This window comes from Ranitomeya variabilis, chromosome 5 (genome assembly GCF_051348905.1).
Source record: "Ranitomeya variabilis isolate aRanVar5 chromosome 5, aRanVar5.hap1, whole genome shotgun sequence".
NCBI classification, from domain to species: domain Eukaryota; kingdom Metazoa; phylum Chordata; class Amphibia; order Anura; family Dendrobatidae; genus Ranitomeya; species Ranitomeya variabilis.
The window spans coordinates 173,368,617-173,392,073 of NC_135236.1; the positions used below are offsets into that span (position 1 = coordinate 173,368,617).

The 23,457-nt window shown below is 43.2% G+C and overlaps 1 protein-coding gene across 2 annotated transcripts in view; it reads right to left on the bottom strand.

The window, feature by feature from the left end:
• Positions 1 to 639: 639 nt before the first annotated feature.
• Positions 640 to 23,457, bottom strand: part of IDH2 (isocitrate dehydrogenase (NADP(+)) 2) — a 39,014-nt gene continuing 16,196 nt past the window's right edge. For both annotated transcript variants that reach the window (XM_077263526.1, XM_077263527.1), the window contains exons 4-11: positions 20,731 to 20,891; positions 20,496 to 20,639; positions 6,438 to 6,574; positions 5,632 to 5,783; positions 3,553 to 3,665; positions 3,299 to 3,396; positions 1,067 to 1,159; positions 640 to 988 (exon numbers count right to left, since the gene is read on the bottom strand). In XM_077263526.1, the coding sequence (XP_077119641.1) occupies positions 901 to 988; positions 1,067 to 1,159; positions 3,299 to 3,396; positions 3,553 to 3,665; positions 5,632 to 5,783; positions 6,438 to 6,574; positions 20,496 to 20,639; positions 20,731 to 20,891 (986 nt within the window). In that variant the 3' untranslated portion in view covers positions 640 to 900. The remainder of the gene's footprint in view (positions 989 to 1,066; positions 1,160 to 3,298; positions 3,397 to 3,552; positions 3,666 to 5,631; positions 5,784 to 6,437; positions 6,575 to 20,495; positions 20,640 to 20,730; positions 20,892 to 23,457) is intronic.

A 23,457-nucleotide genomic window follows, 5' to 3' on the forward strand; every position in this document is an offset into this window, starting at 1 on the left:
AAATGAGGTCCGAGTACTGTTCTGGTACCCAAACTTTTCTTTTTAACTGTTCGGCCAAACCTGAACATCCAGGGGTTCGCCCATCTCTACATCAGAGCTAAAAGCCAGAGGGAGACATGCAATATTACATGCCAACTCCAGAACATGTTGGTGGCATCTTACTCTGGCTATCATGAGGGTCCACGTGACAACCCAGCTTATTTAATTTCCAATAAGGCAAAAAGCCATTCCGAAAGCCCAATCATGTGTTTATGCTTTTCAGTAGTGTATGCCAAGCCAGGGCTCAAAAAAATAAAGCCCACATGAAAAAAATCAAACTTCTGCAAGTTTTTTTTACCTATTAAACAATTGATTCTGAGATGGGATGGGGGTTGTACACAATAGTGGACAACAGTTCCCCAGCAAAAAAGTTAGTTTATAATGGGCAATTTTGAAAACTACAGCAACAGCCGGCTGCAACTTCTATGTGGCAGCATGAGCACATTCTCTGGTCTTCCACACAGGCTGAGGTAGGCAGATCAGGTATCTACAGACGAGATTGTTCATTCTTATTGGTTGCACATGCAAAGATATTCGATTACTTCCAAGAATCTTACAAGGCAACAGGCCTTATATTCTCCAAAAAGTGTTCTCAACTACTTTACAAGGAGAAGTTTGTGAAGGTTTTATTTGCTATACATGGCACCATCAGATCAAGGTGACAGATACAAAAGGTGCAGTAAACGGAAGTCCAGCACTAAACACAGGTGACAAACCTGTCCAGATTCTGCAGTTGTGCAGTGTCTTCTATAACCAGCATTTAATGGGTTAAAAAGTTTCTTCCAATGTCTAAGGCGACTTCCTATATTGAAAAGGTTAAAAATGAGGTAAAACTGTCTGGCTGTTGAACTAGTGCAAACTTCATTTCTTCCCAAGTGCTTTGTCCAGGTTGTTCTTGATGGCGTCTAGGAAGTCTGTGGTGTTCACAAAATGCTCATTGAGTTTGACACTGCGGAAAGAGAACAGCTATGAGATGGAAGCTCAACTTCTAGGACTTGACTAGAGATTGGAAGCATTAGTCACTCACTTGCTTAAACCATGAATGCAGCCAGCCAAGTCTTTTGTCATTACACCGCTCTCAACCGTCTCAACACAAACCTTCTCCAGTTTCAAAGAAAAGCTGCAAGAAAGAACATTCACCTTAAAACCCACATTGGGGCAGCAGGACACTGCAGAATGTCAGACATTGATTGCTACTGCACATGGCCACCAACAGAAAATACACAACTTATAGACCCCACAAGTCATAATATACTCCTTTCACATTAAAGGGAACCTGTCACACCCCCCCCCCCCCCGGGCATTTTTAACTAAAAGCCACCTTGTGCAGCAGTAATGCTGCATTCTGACAAGGTGGCTTTTAGTTATTGGTGCTGTAACTGCCGAAATAATCAGTTTTGTAATTTGTCCTAAATACCTTTTCTTCAGTCCTGGAGGCAGGCCTTTCCCCCCCTGCTGCAGACGCCACACGGCTGTCACTCAAGTCTTCTTGGCACCGCCTCCTCTCCGCTGTTTTGAAATGAGCCTGCGCTCTTTTCTCCTGCCTGGTGCAGGCGCAGTGAGCACTGCCCGTCTGTCCTCATATGCATTCTAGCTGACTGCGCCTGTGCGGCCGCCCTGCCTGTGAATCCCAGCCCCGTAGTATGAATAAATAATACGACACTGCGGGGCTGGGATTCACAGGCAGGGCGGCCGCACAGGAGCAGTCAGCTAGAATGCATATGAGGACAGAGGACGGGCAGCGCTCACTGCGCCTGCCCAAGGCAGGAGAAAAGAGAGCAGGCACCGGCTCATTTCAAAACAGCGGAGAGGAGGCGGCGCCCGGCGCCAAGAAGACTTGAGTGACGGCTGTGTGGCGTCTGCAGCAGGGGGGGAAAGGCCTGCCTCCAGGACTTAAGGTATTTAGGACAAATTAAAAAAACTGATTATTTCGGCAGTTACAGCACCCAGAAATAAAAGCCACCTTGTCAGAATGCAGCATTACTGCTGCACAAGGTGGCTCTTAGTTAAAAACGCCAGGGGGGGGGTGACAGGTTCCCTTTAAACTATATTTGTGCTACCCAGCAATTATGCTCAGGATGTCAGATTTCTCAAGAGATTTATATGTCTTTGTATATTTCTTCCTAACAATTGGCTGCTAAATGACAAAAATATTGAATATTCAAACTATGGTTAAAACAATTAGAAAGGAATTATTCAGATGAAGAAATGATCAGACACTTAACCAGTTATGGCAACTACGAAATGAAGTGTACCATTATTTAATAAAAAAATTTAAGCTTTATTTCTCAATATTTTTTACTCCACGAATCTGAAAACCTGATGTCACCGAGTGCTTCATTATTTAACATTAGGCAGCACAGACTTTGGCATGAACTTTTATTCAGTAAAATCACCAAAGTGTGCAAGGGAAGTAGGGGCACTTATGAAAGTGCCCACCTTTCTACCAGTCTGCACTGAACTTTGAGTGTTGGGATCCCACAAACTAGAGTGATTGCACAACCCTCTGTGGCCCTTCTTGGAGAGATCCTGGTCTTTCTACCCCCAGTGCTCTGGTGGACTTCACTATTGATTACTGTCTAGTAAAGGGTATATGCACACCAAGTAGTTCCAGATTTTTCTGCACAACAATCAGTGTTGTCAGGATAAACACAAAGTACATGTGGTTTTTATTCATTTGGATGGTGGAAAAAAAAAAAGCTTTGATTGTTCAAATATGCAAGGAAAAATATAAGCAGCGTCTGCATGAGATTTCAGAATCTCATTTACTTTGCAGGTACAGTAAAAACACTATTGTTCCACAGCAAAAACGCAGATGTGAACATGACCCAACAGCTTTGCTAAGTACAGGGCAGCACTGGTAGTGGAGAGGGATCCTTCGGTGCCACCAGTGCTTGTGGGATCCTACAACCCAGAAGCTTGGTCTTGACTTTGGTGGAAAGTTGGGCTCTCATGTGGCAGTAAGGATACTTTTATTAAAATAATCACCAGTCTACAGCTGCCCAGTTTTATGAAGTCATCCCTGAATTGGTGATCAGTACTTCATTTTAACGATGTAGCTTAAAACAAGTTGAAGAACCTGGCAGTTCAGTCACTGAACTGCACATCACAACTTCAGTTGTCCCATAAAATATATTGGAAAGGGTCAGTATTTTCTTAAAGGTTACAAATGAAGCAGCGATTTACAATTGTCACAGACCACAATTTGTTCTCAAACAGAGAAAAAAAAAAAAAAAAATCAAAAAGAAGAAAGACATACTCAATTAGATCCTGGTTTCCATCAAGCTTTCCTCTGTGTTCCAAGCCCCGAGTCCATGCAAAGATGCTGGCAATGGGATTTGTACTTGTGGGACGACCCTATATAAGAAAAAAAAAATATGAAGGCAGCTTTCAGACCAGACTACCTTGCCTCCCCCAAAGAAAGTCCCACAAGAGAATTAGGAAACTCCCTCCCTGGCATAAATGGATATTACAGTCAGACTCTAGAAGTCATGTTAATGCATGGAACTGCACCTTCTGATGTTCCCGGTAATGACGTGTAACAGTTCCATGAGCAGCTTCTGCCTCAATGGTTTTTCCATCTGGGCACACCAGGACAGATGTCATTAATCCAAGGGAACCAAATCCTGAAAGAAATGAACCACATTTATTACTATACAGTGGGCCATAACTGAACAGCCATTAGCTCATCAGCACAATAGTAGCAACACTGCCAATCCCCATTAATATTCCCGACTCCCCACTCTATAGCAACACCATGGCGGGTGCCCTGAGAGAATCACTGAGGCCACAATGAATTATTTTTATTATTTTTATTATTGCCATTTGTTCCATGGCACTTTACATGTGAAAAAGGGGGAAAATATAGACAAATACAATAAACATGAGCAAAAACAAGGCACTAACAGGTACATAAGAAGGGAGGACCCTGCCCACGAGGGCTCACAGTCTGCAGGGGATGATTTCCAGCGCAGCAATCAGGTCAAACAAGAGACAAACGCTTTTAAAAGTCCCTGCAAAACACCACTCTACAAACGCCCACGTAAAACTGTTTTAGGGTATGTGCACACGCTGCGGATTTTGCTGCGGATCCGCAGCAGATTTGGCGCTGCGGATCCGCAGCAGTTTTCCCAAAGTTTACAGTATCATGTAAACCTATGGGGAAAAAAAAACGCCGTGCACATGCTACGGAAAAATCCGCGCGGAAACGCAGCGGATTTTCCGCAGCATGTCAATTCTTTCTGCGGATTCCGCAGCGGTTTTCAACATGCACCAATAGGAAAGTGCAGTTGAAAACCCGCAGAGGAATCCGCAGAAGAAACCGCGATAAAATCCGCAGTGGTTTTGCACTGCAGATTTTCCAAATCCGCTGCGCAAAAATCCGCAGCAGAATCCGCAACGTGTGCACATACCCTTAGGGTCTGTGCACACTAAGTATTTGGTGTAGAAAGTTCTGTATCTCTTGGCAGGAAAACCAAAGCTTATAATACACATTTGTGATTTTTTTTTACTTGCATTTTTGGTGCAGATTTTTCCCCACTCATCAGTATGCGGGAAATGTGCAGCAATAATGCTGAAATAATTGACATGCTGCAGATTTACATCCGCAGGTTACAAATAAGCAACGTGTGCACGAGACTCCAGGAATTGCATTCACTTTGCTGACATGAGGAAACTCATTAAGGTTTTGTATAATAAATACAGAAGCGGTGACGTGCTTTTATCAGCCACTCCTGGTTTTGGCTTACAAATACGGAGATAAAATACTGACCAAATACTGAACATGGCCCAAGTCCCATGCTCTGAGAAGGTGCACAGAGATTCATGATTAAAGCAGTTGTCGGGCTTAAACTACAAATCTCCAGTCACAGCGTGCACAATGAGGATTCTCTGCCGGGAGTGGGCGATCATATGACCACAAGTATGTACTTTACATACTCCTGGCCAGTCTGACTAGATGAGAGCTTAGACAGCGAGAATCCAACACCTGAGAAGTAAGGATTCACAAGTCTGCAGTCACACTTATAGGTTAAAGGGACTCTGTCACCTGAATTTGGAGGGAACAATTTTCAGCCATAGGGGCGGGGTTTTCGGGTGTTTGATTCACCCTTTCCTTACCCGCTGGCTGCAATATTGGATTGAAGTTCATTCTCTGTCCTCTGTAGTACATGCCTGCACAAGGCAATCTTGCCTTACGCAGGCGTGTACTCCGGAGGACAGAGAATGAACTTCAATCCAATATTGCAGCCAGCATGCAGCCAGCGGGTAAGGAAAGGGTGAATCAAACACCCGAAACCCCCGCCTTTATGGCTGAAAATTGTTCCCTCCAAATTCAGGTGACAGAGTCCCTTTAAGACCCGACAACCCCTTTAATACTCAGCTTGCTGCTCATGGAGAAGAGGGTCTCCATAGCAGTAGTCAGACTTCACAGACTTGTGTCTCAGATAAGTGTCAACTTTGTACAATAAGTTTTATTTTTTCTACTATAGCTATATAAATTGCCTATGATCTCAAAAACATTATGAGCAGCTCGATAAGGTCAGAATGACATTTGAGGCAGAATCAGTCAGTCAAGCACAAACACAAGCTTACCTTGAGCAAGAATATCAGACTGGACATCTCCATCATAGTTCTTACAAGCCCAGACAAAGCCTCCAGAAGACTTGAGAACTTGAGCTACCATATCATCAATCAGCCTGTGCTCATACCAGATCTTCAGTTTATCAAACTGTGGCTTGTAATGCCTAGAAAGGAAATACAGTGCCTTCATGTTAACATTAATTTATACAACATCAATCAAGCCAAGGATATAAATGTGTATAAAAGACCAAAAATCACAGAACGTCCAACAGCAACTATTTCAAAGTAAATAGCCAGCAGGATCAACACTCCTAAGCAGTCTATATTGGGGTGTAGCCCAATAAAATTATATTTATCTGCAATCCAAACTTATTCCAGAGAAATGCACAACTCCTAATATATCCTGTAACAGGATATGGGGAGGACACTGATCTGCATGAGAATCTGCCTCCAAAGATGAGAAACGCAGCGTTACCAGCAAGACACGTAATGACTGACAGTCAGAGCTGCCTCATTACAAAGTGCCTTGAGTGGAGGAGACCTAGGTGCAATTACATACACTTCTGTAGCTTTCATGCCATCCATCCCATCCACACAGGCTGTGAGATCAGACTGCAGATAGAAAGTTTAATAAAATGATACCTTGATAGGACCTACAGTCCCATATAGACTGCTTAGGAGGGTTGATCCTACTGATATTCTATGTACTTAGGGATGCTCAACTGAAGTTGTGGCCTAGATCTTTGACAGTATCTTGATTTATTGTAATGTGTAAGTGCCCAATACATAGCAATACTGTAGATTTATCTTATACGCACTTCTCAAAGATCTCCTGGAAGATGTCCTTGAACCTGCCATCATAAGCCTTCAGTATGGTGTTCTTTGTGCTCATGTACAGAGGCCATTTCTTCTGAATAGCATACTGGAAGCAGCTATGTGCAAAGCCAGAAATAGACTGCAAATCAAGCACAAGAAATTAACAGTTTATCTACAGAATTAGTTTTTTTTTATCAAGGGATAAAGAAAAAAAAAAAAAAAAAAAAAAAAAAAAAAGAATCACCTAACCAAAATTCTGAGAATGTTGCTGAACAGACAGGGATGCAGTGGCTGCAGAATGGAGGGAACCAGGTATTGTAACAGTACAGTCATTTACATTTGGAGGGTTGCTTTAAGGATCTGTGTAGGTTAGGCATGCTTCGATCACACCAACCCTCACTTGACCCATTCTTTGTCTAGCTTTTGCCCCATATCACTTCTCCCCTATGCCTCAAAACTACTGGGACACCAGGTCCATCTTGAACTGTCCTCCCACCTCAACCGCTTACACTCTGGCTTCCGACTGCACCATTCCACTGAAACTGCCCGGACTAAAGTCACCAATGACCTACTAAATCGCCAAATCCAAGCATCACTACTCGGTCCTCCTAGATCTGCCTTCGACACAGTGGATCATTCCCTCTTAATACAGATTCTCATTTCTTGGCATCACATACTTTGCACCATCTTAGATCTCATCATACCCAACAGACTGTACGTTCAGAATCTCCCACTCACTGTGGTCAGCGCTCATAGCTATGATGTAATTCTACCTAGAGGCAATCTGACCATCGCCTCTATGTAGCAGAGGCAAATTATGGCAGTTTCTAGCCTCCCAAGGTGACTATTGAAGCATGCAAAAATTGGGGGGGAAAAAAAAAAAAAGTGTAAAAAAGTGGCATAGCGGGAAAAAGAACGCCAGAATTACTTGATAGCAATAACGGGCGATCAAAAGATCGTATCTGCACCAAAATTGTAGCATTAAAAACCAGCTCGACATGCAAAAAATGGGTATTATACCTACCGATAATTCGGTTTCCAGGAGTCCATCCTGACAGCACGCTGGAGGACGTCCTCCTCCTCCTTGCAGGGACAGGAAATACAACACGAGAGGTTAAAAGGTCCCACTCCACCCCCTTTCCTTCAGTGTTTTGACAAGTACCACACCATGGATAGATATACTTTGCAAAAAACTCTTTATTACCAATATATACAGCATATGAGAATAGAATACATGGGGGGGAAGTAACGGTGCTATCAGGATGGACTCCTGGAAACCGAATTATCGGTAGGTATAATACCCATTTTCCAGGACGTCCCCCTGACAGCACGCTGGAGAATACCAAAGAAAACCTCCTTTAGGGTGGGACAACTGCCTGGAGAACTTTTCTCCCAAAAGATGTTTGATGTGCAGCCAACACATCCAATTTATAATGCTTACAAAAAGTATTTACTCTGGCCCAAGTAGCGGCCTTGCAAATCTGATCTAGGGATGCCCCTGCCCGCTCGGCCCATGAAGCCGAAATCGCCCTAGTAGAGTGCGCTTTAATCCCTACTGGACAATCTATCCCTTCTGATGTGTAGGCTTTTGAGATTATAGACGTGATCCATCTAGCAATTGAGGTCTTGGAAGCTTTTTTTACCTCTATTTCTGCCCCCAAATAAAATAAACAGATTAGAATCCTTCCTCCAGGAACTAGTGGCTTCCAGATAGTCTAAAACTGCCTGTCTAACATCCAGGGAGTGTAATGCCCGTTCCTTTTCATTAGAAGGGTTGTCACAAAAGGAAGGTAAAATTATTTCCTGGTCTCGATTTTTTAACGAGGCTACTTTGGGGACAAAAGTTGGATCTAATTTTAGAATTATATGGTCTTCCCGGACTTGAAGGTAAGGATCTTTAATTGAAAGGGCTTGAATCTCGCCTACGCGCTTAGCTGTTGTAATGGCTACCAAGAAGGCCGTCTTCCAGGTACGTACTGAAATAGGCATATCTTCTCTAAGAGTATAGGGATCTTTACACAGAGCCCTAAGAACTAAATTTAAGTCCCAAGAAGGAACTAGCTGCCTCAAGGTAGGACGTAATCTCTGGATGGCCTTCACGAATCTAATTATCCACGGGTGAGAAGCCAATGGATAATCTAGGAAAGTACTGAGCGCCGAAATCTGAACTTTAAGAGTACTTGGCCTAAGCCCCATGTCGAAGCCAGACTGTAGAAAATTCAAAACTCGAGGAACATCCACGGCTCCCGGTATCCCGGCCGACCTGCCACTTTCTGTACAAAACTTCTTCCAAATCTTGTGATAGATGGCCGCAGTAACAGGCTTTCTACTAGCCTGGATGGTTGAAATTACTTTGTCCGACAGACCTCTGGCCTTTAACATGTCCCTCTCAGGATCCATGCTGATAGATGTAATCTCCCTGGATCTTGGTGTAACACCGGTCCCTGATAAATGATGTCCTTCCATAACGGGAGTCTGATAGGGTTTTCCAACATCATGGCTCCTAACAATGGGAACCAGCTTCTTTTTGGCCAGTATGGTACTATTGTTATCACTGTTGCTTGATCCTCTTGAATCTTCCTGAGCACTACTGGGATAAGTGCTGTTGGAGGGAACGCATAAGATAGAGGTTCGTCCCACCTCTGACTCAGTGCGTCGACTGCTTCCGGGATGTCTGAAGGGTTGAGGGAATAAAATCTTGGCACCTTCGAGTTTTTCCTTGTAGCGAACAAGTCTATGCCAGGAGTTCCCCAACGGTGGCATAGTATTTGAAAAATGCTTTGATTTAATTCCCATTCTGTTGGAGACACCTTTTTTCTGCTTAGGTAATCGGCCAGAATGTTTTGAGATCCCTCTAGATGTACCGCTGTTATTGACAGGATCGTGTTTTCTGACCAAGCAAAAATCCTTTGAGCTAGATCTTGAAGAGCCTTGTGTCTGGAACCTCCTTGGTGTCTCAAAAAGGATACTGTTGTCACATTGTCCGATAGGATTTTTACGTGTCTGTTTCTTAGGCGGGGACGATTTCTTCTGAGGGCCTCCCAGACTGCGTACAATTCTCTGTAGTTTGATGACATCCGACTGATTTTCCTTGGCCATTCTCCCTGAAAGAACTTTCCTTCCAAGTGAGCTCCCCATCCCCACTGACTTGCGTCCGTGGTGATAACCACGCAGGGGGTTGCGATCCATGGAACACCTACTTTTAGGTTGTAGTCTCGGGTCCACCATTGTAGAGATCTTCTTACGTCTATTGATAGACGAAGCCTTTTGTCCAGGGATGAACGATGACGGTCCCATATTTTGAGAACTTGTTCCTGTAGTGGTCTTGAGTGTGCCTGAGCCCACCTGACACAAGGGATGCAAGCTGTCATCTTCCCCAACATTTTCATGGCGGATCTTACTGTAACCGGACCCTTTAGGAATTCTAGCACCATCTTCTTCATTGAAAGCCGCTTGACTTCTGGCAAAAAGGATTGTCTGGCCGTAGAGTCCAGGAGTACTCCTAAAAATATTTTTCGGGATTCGGGCCTTAGATGAGACTTTTCCCGGTTTACCACCCATCCTAGGTGTTCCAAAACCGTTATGACTCGATCTCTGTGATTTAGCAGACTATCTTCTGTTCTTGCCACCACGAGAAAATCGTCTAAGTATGGAATTATCGTTATGCCTTGGTTTCTTAGGTAAGCCACCACTTCTGCTATCAACTTCGTGAAAATCCTTGGAGCCGATGCTAGGCCGAAGGGAAGGCATTGAAATTGGAAGTGGCAGGTTTGGTCCGGAAATTTCACCGAGAACCTCAGTAGGTCCTGAGAAGAGGGATGTATTGGAACCTGATAATATGCACTCTTCAGGTCGAGAGTGCACATCACCGAGTCTTTGTTTATCAGATGGATCGTTGATTTTATAGACTCCATCCTGAATCTTTTGTACTTCACGTACAAGTTTAGAGGTTTTAAATTTATTATCGTCAGGGATTCTCCTGACAATTTTGGGAAAAGGCTGAAACTTCCTGGGTTTTTCCTCCGGGAATCCTTTTTTAGTATTCTGATGCAGATTCTAAAATATCATCCAGAGCCTGACCAAAAATTTTGGACCCCATAAATGGAATGGCGCATAATTTATTTTTTGATGCGTTATCCCCCGACCAAGATCTAAGCCAAATAGCCCTACGGGTCACATTTGACAAAGAACTATTTCTGGCTGCAAATCTAACGGACTCAGCCGAAGTATCTGCCAAGAAAGCCGTAGCTGACTTTATGATAGGCAGGGAGGCAACTATATCTGCCCGCGGAGTCTTGTTAATCAAATGTTCTAATTGTTCCATCCACAGGAACATGGACCTTGCTACTGACGTAGCCGCGATGTTAGTCTTAATCAGAGCTGCTGAGGTTTCCCAAGCTCGACGTAATAGGATATCTGCCTTCCGATCCATTGCGTCCCTGAGACTTGAGGAATATTCAAAAGGGATGGAAGTCTTCTTTGTAACCTTGGCTATGGGCACATCTACTTTCGGAATTTCTTCCCAAGTCTTGATTTCTTCAGGGTTAAACGGTATACGACCTTTAAACTCACGCGACATCACCAACCTACGCTCCGCATCCTTCCATTCTTGGGCTATCATCCGACGAATGTGTTCGCTCACAGGGAAAACCGTCTTTTCTTGATGCGTGAGACCTCCAAACATCTGGTCTTGTCTCGATTTCAGCCGTGGTTCTTCCTTTATCTGCATAGTCTCTCTTACCGCTTGAACTAGCTGCTCCGTGTCTTCCACTGGGAAATAATACTTTCTTCCTTGCTCTTGTTCTTCCTTAGGCAATTCTTCTTCTTGATCTGAATCTCTAAACTCCAATTCTTCTTCTGAAGAATCGTACCGATCCTCCTGCGCTGCCTCACTTCTGGGTCTCTTCCGTGCCGGGCCTGGACTGGACCGACCGCTTTGAGACATTGAGGCCAGGGAGTTCTGGACCTCCTCTCGGATTAGGCTCCTCATTTCCGACAATAAAGAAGGTTGTTCCTCTCTGACGATCTTAGAGATACACGAGCTGCAGAGAGCTTTATTATAGGTCTCTGGAAGCTTCGTATTACACAGAACACCTCTTAGACTTTGAAGATGCTTTTCCCGTCTTCTTTGTCAGAGGGAGGGGATTATGTGTAGCCTCCTTATCCTTAAATATAAGAATAGGCATTGCTCAGTGTATGTGCAAAAATAACGTCATTCTGCGCCCTGCGCACTTACCCCTGCCTCCTCACTTCTGACCTCCATATCTTCTGTTGAGGAATACACAGGGTAAGTGTGTAATCTCTTAATCAAATAAAGGATATAGCAGCTTCTGCTGCGCTCACCCTTAGTCTCCGGCATCAGATGCGGTTCAATATGCTGGCTGGCCCGGACTATCCGCTGTATCGTGTCCTGCCGTCACCACAAACAAATCTTGCGCCTTATCCTCCTTCATACAGAGGAAAGCAGGGCGCGCTATTGCAGTACCTCCGGGTTTATGTATGCATACTTCCGCGTTCCACCCAGTGGAACGCACGCCGAGTGCATCGCCTCCCCCCGGATGTGACGTCACCTTACCTCGAGACGCCACCGGAAGTGCTGTACGACCTACTTCCGCGTTCCACCTCGTGGAACGCAAACCGCTGCCGGATCTCCTGACATGTGGCGCCTCTTGCTGGCCTGGCGCCCGAGCCGAGAGCCTCCCACCGGGAGGAAGCGGCTCTCACCCAGGAGCTCGTCCGCTCGACTGGTCTCTAGGTAGAGGGACTCCCCACCGGGGAGTTTCTGCCTCGGGCCACCGTCGCGGGGGAAAGATATTGGCACCGCCGCACGATCCCCCGGGCCCTCTGGAATGGTAAGTTTCTGCACTGCTCCGCGCTGCTCTGCTCTCGTGTGTCCCTCCATGCACGGACAGGAAAAACACTGAAGGAAAGGGGGTGGAGTGGGACCTTTTAACCTCTCGTGTTGTATTTCCTGTCCCTGCAAGGAGGAGGAGGACGTCCTCCAGCGTGCTGTCAGGGGGACGTCCTGGAAAATAAGCCTTCACCCGACCCGAGATCATGTGAAAAAAAAAAAAATGTAATTCTGGCGTTTAATTTCTCTCGTTACACAGTTTAGCGATTGTTAATTTTTTTATACCGAGATCGGAAGATTCAGCGATACCAAGTGTGTATGTTTGATTTTTTTTATTTTATTTTGAATGGGGCGATTTAAACTTTTTTTAAATACTTGATTTTTTTAACTTTTGGCATGCTTCAATAGTCTCCATGGGAGGCTAGAAGTTGCCATAATCCGATCGGCTCTGCTACATACAGCCAATGATCAGATCGCCTGTTTGCAGTAGAATTTCCGACTTGCTATGTGCGCCGACTGGGTGGTGCTCATAGCAATCCGGCAGTGACAACCATAGAGGTCTGCAGGAGACCTGCATGCCTTTGGTGACCCAAGATCACATGATGGGGTCACCGACTGGTGGGATTTCTGGAACAATTGCCAGAAGCATGCGTTAAATGCCACTATCAGAGTTGGTCAGCGGCATTAAATGGGTTAACAGCTGTGGGTCACAATTCCACCTGCAGCTGTAAGAGCACATTTCAGCTGTTCAGAACAGCTGACATGTGCCAGGAAAGATGTGGGCTCACAAAGGGGGAGACACTACATGCACAGTACATGTACGGCACATGTTGTGAAGGAGTTAAATACATGAGCATGCATAGGACACAAATACTGTTACACTGTGGTAGAGGAGAGAATCATGCCCATACACTGCCTGTAGGCCACAGGTCACCTTGAGGCTATGTACACGTTGTGAATTGGTGTTAAAATTTTTCCGCACTGTCTTTGCAAAATCCGCAGGTAAACCGCACTGCGGATTTACTGCAGATTTTGTGCAGATTCCACCTGCGGATTCCTATTGAGGAGCAGGTGTAAGCCACACAAAGAATTGACATGCTGCGGAAAATACAACGCAGAGTTTTCTGGGGGCATGCCTGGAGACAGATGGGGCATGACTGGAGACACGTGGCAGGATTGCAGACATGGAGGCATGATTGGAGACAGGGCAGAATTGGAAACACTGGGGGCAGGATGGATACGATGGAGACCGATGGGGCAGGATGGGGAGAGCATATGGGGCAGAATAGATACTCATGAGGGCAGGATGGGAGAACATTTAGCCGATGCCAGGAATGAGACACATGGGGCCAGGATGGGGAATATTATTACCATAGGGGCTAATTAAGGGATATTACTGCAGTGATGTATTTTATTTTTTTGAGTATACGGTTTTAACCCTTGTCAGGCTGCATAATTTTACAACCTTAACAGGCTGCATAGGTACAATTGTACCTTCACATATACCTCCACTGTGGGAAGACTTTACTTGGTTTCAGAAACTAAAGTTCATTCAGCTACAAATGTTATGCTGATATCTATTGTTCAGTGTTGTTACTGGTCACTTATGTTGCTGTCAATTAAGTTAATTCAAACTGGGAGTGGCTTCTACTTGTCTTCCTGCCTCCCTCCTCTCATTAGCCATTTTGCTGTTCATCTCATTGCTGTGAGCACACATTTCTAGGCTTGTGAAGTCTTCAATTTCTTGGAAACGAAGGTAGGAAAGTCTCACAGCATCTAACAGCCAGTTATACCTTTATTCTCATTATGTGGGGACAGAACAGTCAAATTGTCTTTCAGCCTGGACTTGGCTTACATATATTTTGTATGAAACTTATCACTATAGGTATAATTTTTATACGAAAAATGGATAATAATTAGTATCTACATATTGTTTTACGATGTTTTATTTATATTCAGCACAAAATACGAAGCCAAAATTCATCTAGCAAGTCATCATGAGTGATAGTAATGCTGGATCTAGTTTCCGCCATAATCCAAGAAAACGTGTTTGCAGGTTAGTATAATTTTGTGAAAAGCCAATAATGTAGTATTTCGGAAAATTATTTATTTTACATTTTTTCATATTTACAGATTTACGTCTGACGAAATAATGCGAATGCTAGAAGAATCTGATTCTGAGCATGAGGATGAACCATATGTTGCATCTGATGAAAACTATGTACCACAAGTGGATGTTACTGAAGAAGATTCAGACATTGAACAAGAAATGGTCATAGAGCATGAAAATGAATACGAATCAGACGAAAGTGTTGAGGATGATTCTGTGCCTCAAAGTGCAGGCGACATTTGGACTGCTAAGGATGAAACTCAATGGTGCAGTAATCCACTGCCAAATGCACAAACAAAATCTCGTAATGTCCTACGACAAAGAGGTGGCCCTGCAGCAATCAGCAACCTATATACAGCAAAAGAGCTATTCAAGTCCATCATGACTCCCGAGATGTGTGACATCATATTACGGGAAACGAATCGAAAGGCCAAGAGAGTTTGTGATGCTTACAACAACGAACTGGTACAACGTTTTCCTGATTCTTCCAAACGGCCACCACAAAAAACATTCAAGCAATTTACTGAAACTGAACTTCATGCATTTTTGGGCATACTGATTGCTGCTGGTGTGCACAGAGCCAACAAAGAGAATCTGGAGGAAATGTGGAATGTTGCTGCTCTGCCTCTTATACGTGCAGCCATGTCTCGTGACCGCTTCAAGATGATACTCAGATTTATCAGGTTTGACAACGAAAATACACGTGCAGAACGTGTGCAAACAGATAAAGCTGCACCAATACGGGACATCTGGACAATGCTGAACAGTAATCTGGAGAGAGCCTACAAGCCATATCATTGTATCACCGTCGACGAGCAATTATTTCCATTTAGAGGTCATACTAAATTTACCCAGTATATACCTTCAAAACCAGCTAAATATGGCATAAAGATTTTCTGGGCTTGTGACTCATCAAATGCCTACCCTTTACAAGGTCAGCTCTACACTGGGAAACCAACTGATGGTCCTCGACAAGTAAACATTGGAGAACGAACAGTATTGGACCTAGTGAGCTCGTATAAAGGCTCTGGAAGAAATGTCACCACCGATAACTTCTTTACAACCATGGAACTAGCTAAGGTATTGAACTCCTGGAACATGACACTAGTTGGTACAGTAAGAAAAAACAAAAGGTTCCTACCTAGCAACATGCAGCCTGCCAAAGAAAGGCCTGTAAACTCGACAAATTTTGCCTACAATCATGATGCAACAGTCTGTTCATATGTACCAAAGAAGAACAAATCAGTCGTGCTTCTATCATCTATGCACATGACGGGAGAAGTTGAAGAGACACTAGCAGCCAAGCCAGAGATAATAAAATACTACAACATAACAAAAGGTGGCGTTGATGTTATGGATAAAATGTTGGGAGAGTACACTGTGAAACGACGAACATCACGTTGGACTTTGGCATTTTTCTACAATATGATTGATGTCAGTGGGTTAGCATCCTACATCATCTACAGAGAACACAATCCAAGCTTCAGGGCAAAGGATTAACGAAGAAAGTTCCTGAAAGATCTCGCAAATCAGCTGTGTATGATTGCAATTGAAGATCGTAGTACAAACAAAATGATAATGAGAAACCATTTTCTTCGAGGTGCAGTAGAAATGGTGCTTGGACGATGCATTGTGGTAGCATCGCAGCCAGCAGCTGGCCCCAACATACCTCATGGTAGTCGTGGACCCTCCCCTGTTGTTGGTAGTTGCTATGTCTGCAGAGACCTGAGGCGAAAACAACGCAAGACTAGAAAGTCTTGTGTGGTTTGTGTGAAACCCATTTGCGATGAACACTCTGTAGCAAAGCCAACATGCATTACTTGCAAAGAAAATCAATAAAAAAAAGTTTCTTACATTTTCTTTTATAATGTAAATGAACAGTTTTTTACTTGTTTATAATAGTTAAATAGCATTATCATTAAAAAAAAATTTATGCTTTTTCCCTTGCATTATCTTCATTCAAAATATATGAGGTACATTTGTACCTATGCAGCTTGTTATGGATGCAAAAAGATCTCGACCCCTTATCTCGGAAGTGGGTGGAGATATTTTATTGAAATTTGGCCAATATATTCTGGACCAAAAATGTAGAGATGTCACGAAATTTCAGCCCTCTACGTCTTTTCAAAAAAAAGTTATTGCAATTTTAAAACGGAATAGTTACAATTGTACCTATTCAGCCGGATAAGGGTTAAAATGGGGGGGGGGGGGGCAGGCCTGTTACTGTGTAGAGTGACACTGTCGCCTTTTTTTCTGCATGTGGTGTACTGTAGAAGTTGGAAAAAATTAAGTAATGTGTTCTGCAAGCGGAGCTCGAGATAACTGTTACTTCCTGCAGAGACAAGTCCTGGCTGGAAGAAGTGATGGCGGTCTGTGCTGGATGAAAGACGAAGGATTTCACCTAGAGACGTCACTGGTGAGTCAGTGTTACCTATACACTGTATACTATGAACAGATCCTGTGTATAATGTCACCAGTGATCACTATTACCTGTACACAGACTGCATACTAAGTACAGATCTGCTGTGTATAATGGCACTGATTGTGATAGTATTGCTTTTTTTTTTTTTTTTTTTTTATTACTTATAAAGTATTGTAGTATTCAGTCACTATGTGGTGGTAATTTGTGGTCTGGTCATGGTGTTGTGGCATTTGTTCCTTGTATATGATATTGGTCATTTTAAAAACTGAAAAATAAATAAAAATAACCTAAATTGCATTGTTAAATATTTAATAGGTTACAGTAGAGTAGGGCCCGGTCAAGAGTATCTACCGTGTTATGGTGGCGGCTTAAAAAAAAAAAATCTTTTGGCCAAAACAAAAGCTGCCGGCTATATGTGTGATCTGGTGATGGGAACTGTTAATGTGTGATAGGTGAGAAGTGGAGTTTTTCCAAGAGAGCAGTGGGACTGTGGACAGTTCCAGGGGTGGAGAATGGAGGCAGGGCTGGGGTGGAGCCTGGGCAGAGTCTCAGGGGGGTCCCCAAAATTTTGCCAGTATGGGCCCTGAAATTTCTAGTGACAGCCCTGCATGGTATTGTACAACGCATGGAAAACTGCTGCAGATCTGCAGTGTCAGATCCGCTGCGGATCCGTAGCAAAATCCGCAACGTGTGCACATAGCCTGAAGCTCCAGCCTACATAGTGACAGGTGCATGCATAGAATATCATCCTTGGCATCGCTTTGACATCAGTGCATCACTCCAAAAGGACACCAACAGCCAGCGAGAGCATCAGGATCAGGGTTGGGAGAGTGTACATTTTTTATTTTAATTTCTGCTGCAGTATAACATTTTTGCGGGAACTCAGGCATATTTAGCATGTATGGGGGGGGAATGAGGGGCATTGTATATGAATTATGGCCTCAGCATTCATAACTGAAAACATAGTAAATTGAAATCCACATTTAATCTACACACTACAAATGTTCAAAGTGATTTCCACTGGTGAAACAGATGTGTAGATGTCTGGACAATGCTGGGCTCACAGGTGCCAGTATTATCAGAGCTATACACTGTCAGCCTCAGTATATTAGATCCTGTGGCTGATGGGGGAGGGCCGGTACAACAAGGCCTTGATGCAGCCCCACAGAAGTCACAGGGTGTTCGAGCCAACGATCCTGAAGTGCAGTTTCTAGACGGTGCACATTTATTCTGAAAGTGTCTCCACATAATCACATTTTAAATTTGGGTCTTGAAGAATTCAATATGTGATAAGCACCCAAGCCAGTTTTGCTTTGATTTTCAGTCATTTACCAGTGATACTTTTTTTAATCAACCTGTATTTTTGTTGAGGCACTCAAGGCATTGTAAAGGGGAGCTCAAGGGGTTAACTTTAGTGGGGTCATCATTACTCCAGGGCCACATGAAGCATTATTAGTTGTCAAGGGCTTTATTATAGTATAGGGGCATCCATGGTATTGTAACTCACAGGCAGCATTACTTTCTAAGAATTTCACATGTCCAGTAATGATCTGTTAGAACAGATCCAGCTGAAATCAGATGACAAAAAAAAAAAAAAAAAAAAAAAGTGCAAACAACTTTAGTTTTTAAAAAGAAAGTTGATTTATGTTGGAGCAGTTTTTTTCTTTTATACTGAAGTCTATGGATCAGCTAGCCAGTTTGTTTTTGTAATTTCTAGTAGATGCAGTAAGCAATAACCAGATCTTTACAAATTGAAAGAAGAAAAGTAGATTGCTTTTAACAGATCAGTTTAAAATCTATGGAAAAAAAAAACAAATAGATCCAGCAGATCAGTTTAACAAAAAAAAAAAACCTAACCTAACTTTTTGCCAATGATTTGTTGCGGATTCATTCTAACGAATCATTACTGGACCTGTGAACATGGCCTACAGAGCATGTACATAAAGTACAGCACAGATTCATCTCAGCTAAAAGCAGAGACCCTTAGATCAGGAACACAACAGACATTTATAGGACATTTCATAACTTTCCTAAGTTATGAAAATTTTACAGCACATCCTGCAGTGAACTACTGTACCCTATTATATATTAGGAATAGGGAGTCAGTCCAGTTTATGCCGACTCCACTAAAATTGACTGACTCCACAGCCCTGTATTAAAGTTCCCCCTTAATAGTCACTACACTGTGTGCAGAATATTAGGCAAGTTGTATTTTAGAGGATTATTTTTATTATTAATCAACTGTTCTCAAATCAACCCAAAGGACAAATCAAAGCTTAATTTTTGGAAGCTTGAGCGGGTTTTTTTTTATATTTGGGCATCTTAGGAGGATATCGTTTGTGCAGGTAACCATTACTGTGCAGAATTAGGCAACTTAAACAAGTGAGATGGGAATATATTTGATTTGTATTATTTTTACCAGGTAAACCAATATAACTGCACAAAATTTAGAAATAAATTGCATTTCTGACAGGCAAAAACGAAACCCCCAAAAATCAGTGACCAATATAGCCACCTTTCTTTATGATGACACTCAACAGCCTTCCATCCATAGATTGTCAGTTGCTTGATCTGTTTACGACCAACATTGCGTGCAGCAGCCACCACAGCCACCCAGACACTGTTCCGAGAGGTGTACTGTTTTCCCCCCTGTAGATCTCACATTTTATGAGGGACCACAGGTTCTCTATGGGGTTCAGATCAGGTGAACAAGGGGGCCATGTCCTTATTTTCTCTTCTTTGAGACCTTTACTGGCCAGCCACGCTGTGGAGTAGTTGGAGGCATGTGATGGAGCATTGACCTGAAAATCATGTTTTTCTTGAACGATACCGACTTCTTCCTGTACCACTGCTTGAAGAAGTTGTCTTCCAGAAACTGGCAGTAGGTCTGGGAGTTGAGCTTTACTCCATCCTCAACGCGAAAAGGTCCCACAAGTTCATCTTTGATGATATCAGCCCATACCAGTACCCCACCTCCACCTTGCTGGTGTCCGAGTCGGAGTGGAGCTCTCTGCCCTTTACTGATCCAGCCTCTGGTCCATCCATCTGGCCCATCAAGAGTCACTCATTTCATCAGTCCATAGAACATTTGAAAAGTCAGTCTTAAGATATTTCTTGGCCCAGTCTTGACGTTTTATCTTATGTTTCTTGTTCAGAGGTGGTCGTTTTTCAGCCTTCTTTACCTTGGCCATGTCCCTGAGTATCGCACACCTTGTGCTTCTTGTTACTCCAGTAACGTTGTAGCTCTGAAATATGGCAAAACTGGTGGCAAATGGCATCTTGGCAGCTTCATGCTTGATTTTCCTCAATTCATGGGCAGTTATTTTTGTTCAGTGATCATACTTCAAAAGTTTGGCAATTTCAAGACTGCTGCATCCCTCTGCAAGACATCTCACAATTTTGGACTTTTCAGAGCCCGTCTATTCTCTTCTGACCCATTTTGCCAAAGAAAAGGAAGTTGCCTAATAATTAAGCACACCTTATATAGGGTTTTGATGTCATTAGATAACACCCCTCCTCATTACAGAGATGCACATCACCTGATTTACTTAATTGGTAGTTGGCTCTCAAGCGTGAACAGCTTGGAGTAGGACAACATGTATAAAAAGTATCATGGGATCAAAATACAACTTGCCTAACAATTCTGCACACAGTGTACAGTGAAGAGCCATCATTACCTCATCGGTGTTGTACATTCCCATGCCCACGCCTCCAGCAGGGAAGTCATACACTTCCCATTCCTTGGCTGCCGAGCCATCAGCTGGATTGAACACCATCTTGAATTTTCCAGCTCGATCAACGACAAAGTCTGAGGCCTTGTACTAAAAAAAACAAAAAAAAAACATGCATGAAAAAGGTCCTTAAAAAAAATAAACTAACATTCGTAAGGCATGAGCCAACGAAGACACTTACCTGATCACCATGTGCATGTCTGCCAATAGTGATGGCCTGTGTCCATCCAGGCACCAGGCGTGGAATGTTCTTGCAAATAATTGGCTCACGGAAGACTGTTCCACCCAAAATATTCCTGATTGTTCCATTGGGACTCTTCCACATCTTCTTCAGCTTAAACTCTAACATGTCAGAAAAAATATTTTTATCAGCACTGGTGACTTCTGCAGAAAGATTTGCTACTTAATAGGTGCTTGAAGCAGCTTACACACTTGCTATAAGCCACACCAAGGTGCTGCATTTTCTCCAAGATCATAAACAGAAATTTCACTTAAAGTGTTGTCCATTGGTGCCTCAGAACAAGTGCCGATAGTTCCTGCCTTTATGTAGCGTTAAGTGCAATGTTCAAGTCATTAAAGAACGAGTCAGGTCAGCTGTTATTTGCCAAGCACACCACTGGATGGCAGTGTGCACCTTCATAATTCAGGAAAAGCCTCACAGCACTACACATGGGGGAGATATTGGAAAGGAACGGCTTAGAAAAGGTTCTCAGAAAATAATCTATTGTTAAAGTCAGACTTGTGCCACATTTTGGCAGGTTTTTTTTAATATAAAGATTGTAATATGGAAAAACAAAAAAATTCAATTCTTGCAATTTTTACCTTGACAACTGGGACTTTTTAAACTCTATACTGTCCTTACAGTAAGTTTTCCTGAAGGGCAGAACTACACAGGCTGATAACAGGATCCACCATTCACAATAGGCGACATCACAGCTGGCCCCGCTCCCTTCCCATCACAATTACCTTTGCACATGCTAATTAAATGTTACAATACAAAAGATTGTTAGGTGGCTAATGTGCAGGGTTTTGTTTTTTCTGTTTTAAATACATATAAAGGAAGAGTTACATTAATTTTTGAAAAATTACATTCAGCCCTGATTGAAAAGATTGTGTGATGAAAACTCGACTCAAGTTATGTGCATTTTTTAAATTGCTGAAGTAAATTGGCCACTAGGCTAACACTTCCTATTCAGTACATAGGACTTTTCATTGTAATACTCAGCCATTCTTCACCTGCATGGTAGATGCGCTGTGATCGCCTCCCCCTCGCTACAGTCAGTGTCCTTAGCTTTAGTTAGTGGGTGCCCAGTTTATACTTCCATATAGGGCCTGATTTAGACTGCTGCTTATGTCCATGTGAACAGGAAGCAAGATTAGCCCCGGTGGCCAGAGTGAGAATTGCAGCTCGATTAGGACTACATTGTTAGGAACACAAAAACCTGGTTTAAACAAACCAATCAATATTTCTGACGACAATCCCTTAAAGCAGCATTTATCTATTGTCAATAACCAAGGCACTACACACTTTGGATGAGTGTGCGCTCTAGGCCAACTCCATGTCACCCATTGTATGTTTAGTACATAGCGAGTCATGAGAACAATGGGCGATTTGTTATTTCTTCTTTAAGCACCACTGCAGCGTTTTTATTGCACTGCTGGAGTGGTGCTTTAAGTGTTAGCAGGGGTTTAGACGGGGGTCTGTCTTATTTTCTAGTGAAAAGTGACCTGTTGGCAGCTTTAGCGTTTCATGGAGCTGTGTGGAGGTCACTGGTCAATGCAAGTCTATGAGAGCCTTGTTCTGGTCTCGCTCTGGCTCTTACAGATTTGCATTGAGCGCTTGTGAGGTTTCTGACTTCTGGTTAGTCAGTAGCTGCGCTCACAAGATGGTGACGTGGGACTGGAGCTGTGCTGAAAACCGGTGAGGACGCCAGAGGGAGGCTATAAGACATGGGGCTTACATTTAAGGTGCCACTCCAGTGCTGAAAATAAAAACAAAACAAAAGGCTGGAGTGGTGCTTTAGTGCAATTAACACATACATATCGTCATACCTCAAAAATAAGTATAACACAGTATCTCCAGACCACCACGTTATTGTCTACTAGTGGTCACAGATGGAACGGAGTATGTACCAGGATCGTAACGGCTTTGTAGCTGGAACAATTGAGGTATTTTGGGTACATTTTAATTGGCAATTCACAATGGTTTACGAATGGTGTCAGGCTGCCATCTCAACACAGACCATAGTCTGGTACTGGAAAGAGAAGGACTTTCTTTCAGCTCCTCCTTACAGTTACCCTGTAACCCAGAGCGCGGACATGCTCTGCCATAGTGTGGATATGCAGCTAGTGGAGAAAAGGAGGCAAACACTGCTGGTTCTGGGGGATACAATACAGGAGACTTGGGCTAAAACCTGATGTTAGCAATGGCAGTGGGTTTATCCTGTGAGCTGGATCACTCCTCCACGATAGCTTGGTGTTACAGTAGTTATACGAGGCCACGTCTCTGCATTTACCACAGTAAAACATAGGCTTCTACTGGCCATACATCATGCAGAGTGTGGAGACAATGTCCTCCCACAACAATAACCGCAGTAATTATGGCGGCTTTCAATGGACCAAAGCAAAATAGTCTGAACCTTTGTAGGAAAGAACCAGCTATGAATAACGTTAGTCACTTGACCGGCAAAGTTTTCCACTGAAATAAAACCAGCTAACAGAACACACTTGTAAGCCACCCCAAGACCTAGAGCTGTCCACTCCGGAGGATTTATCATATGGGAGATCCCACATTTTCCAGTTAATCACATGAATCAAATCAAACCTGTAAAAAGCAGGTAGAGCTCCCAGTCTGACAGGATACCTGGCTGTATACATCATTGATATTAATGCGGATGGCAGGCAGTGT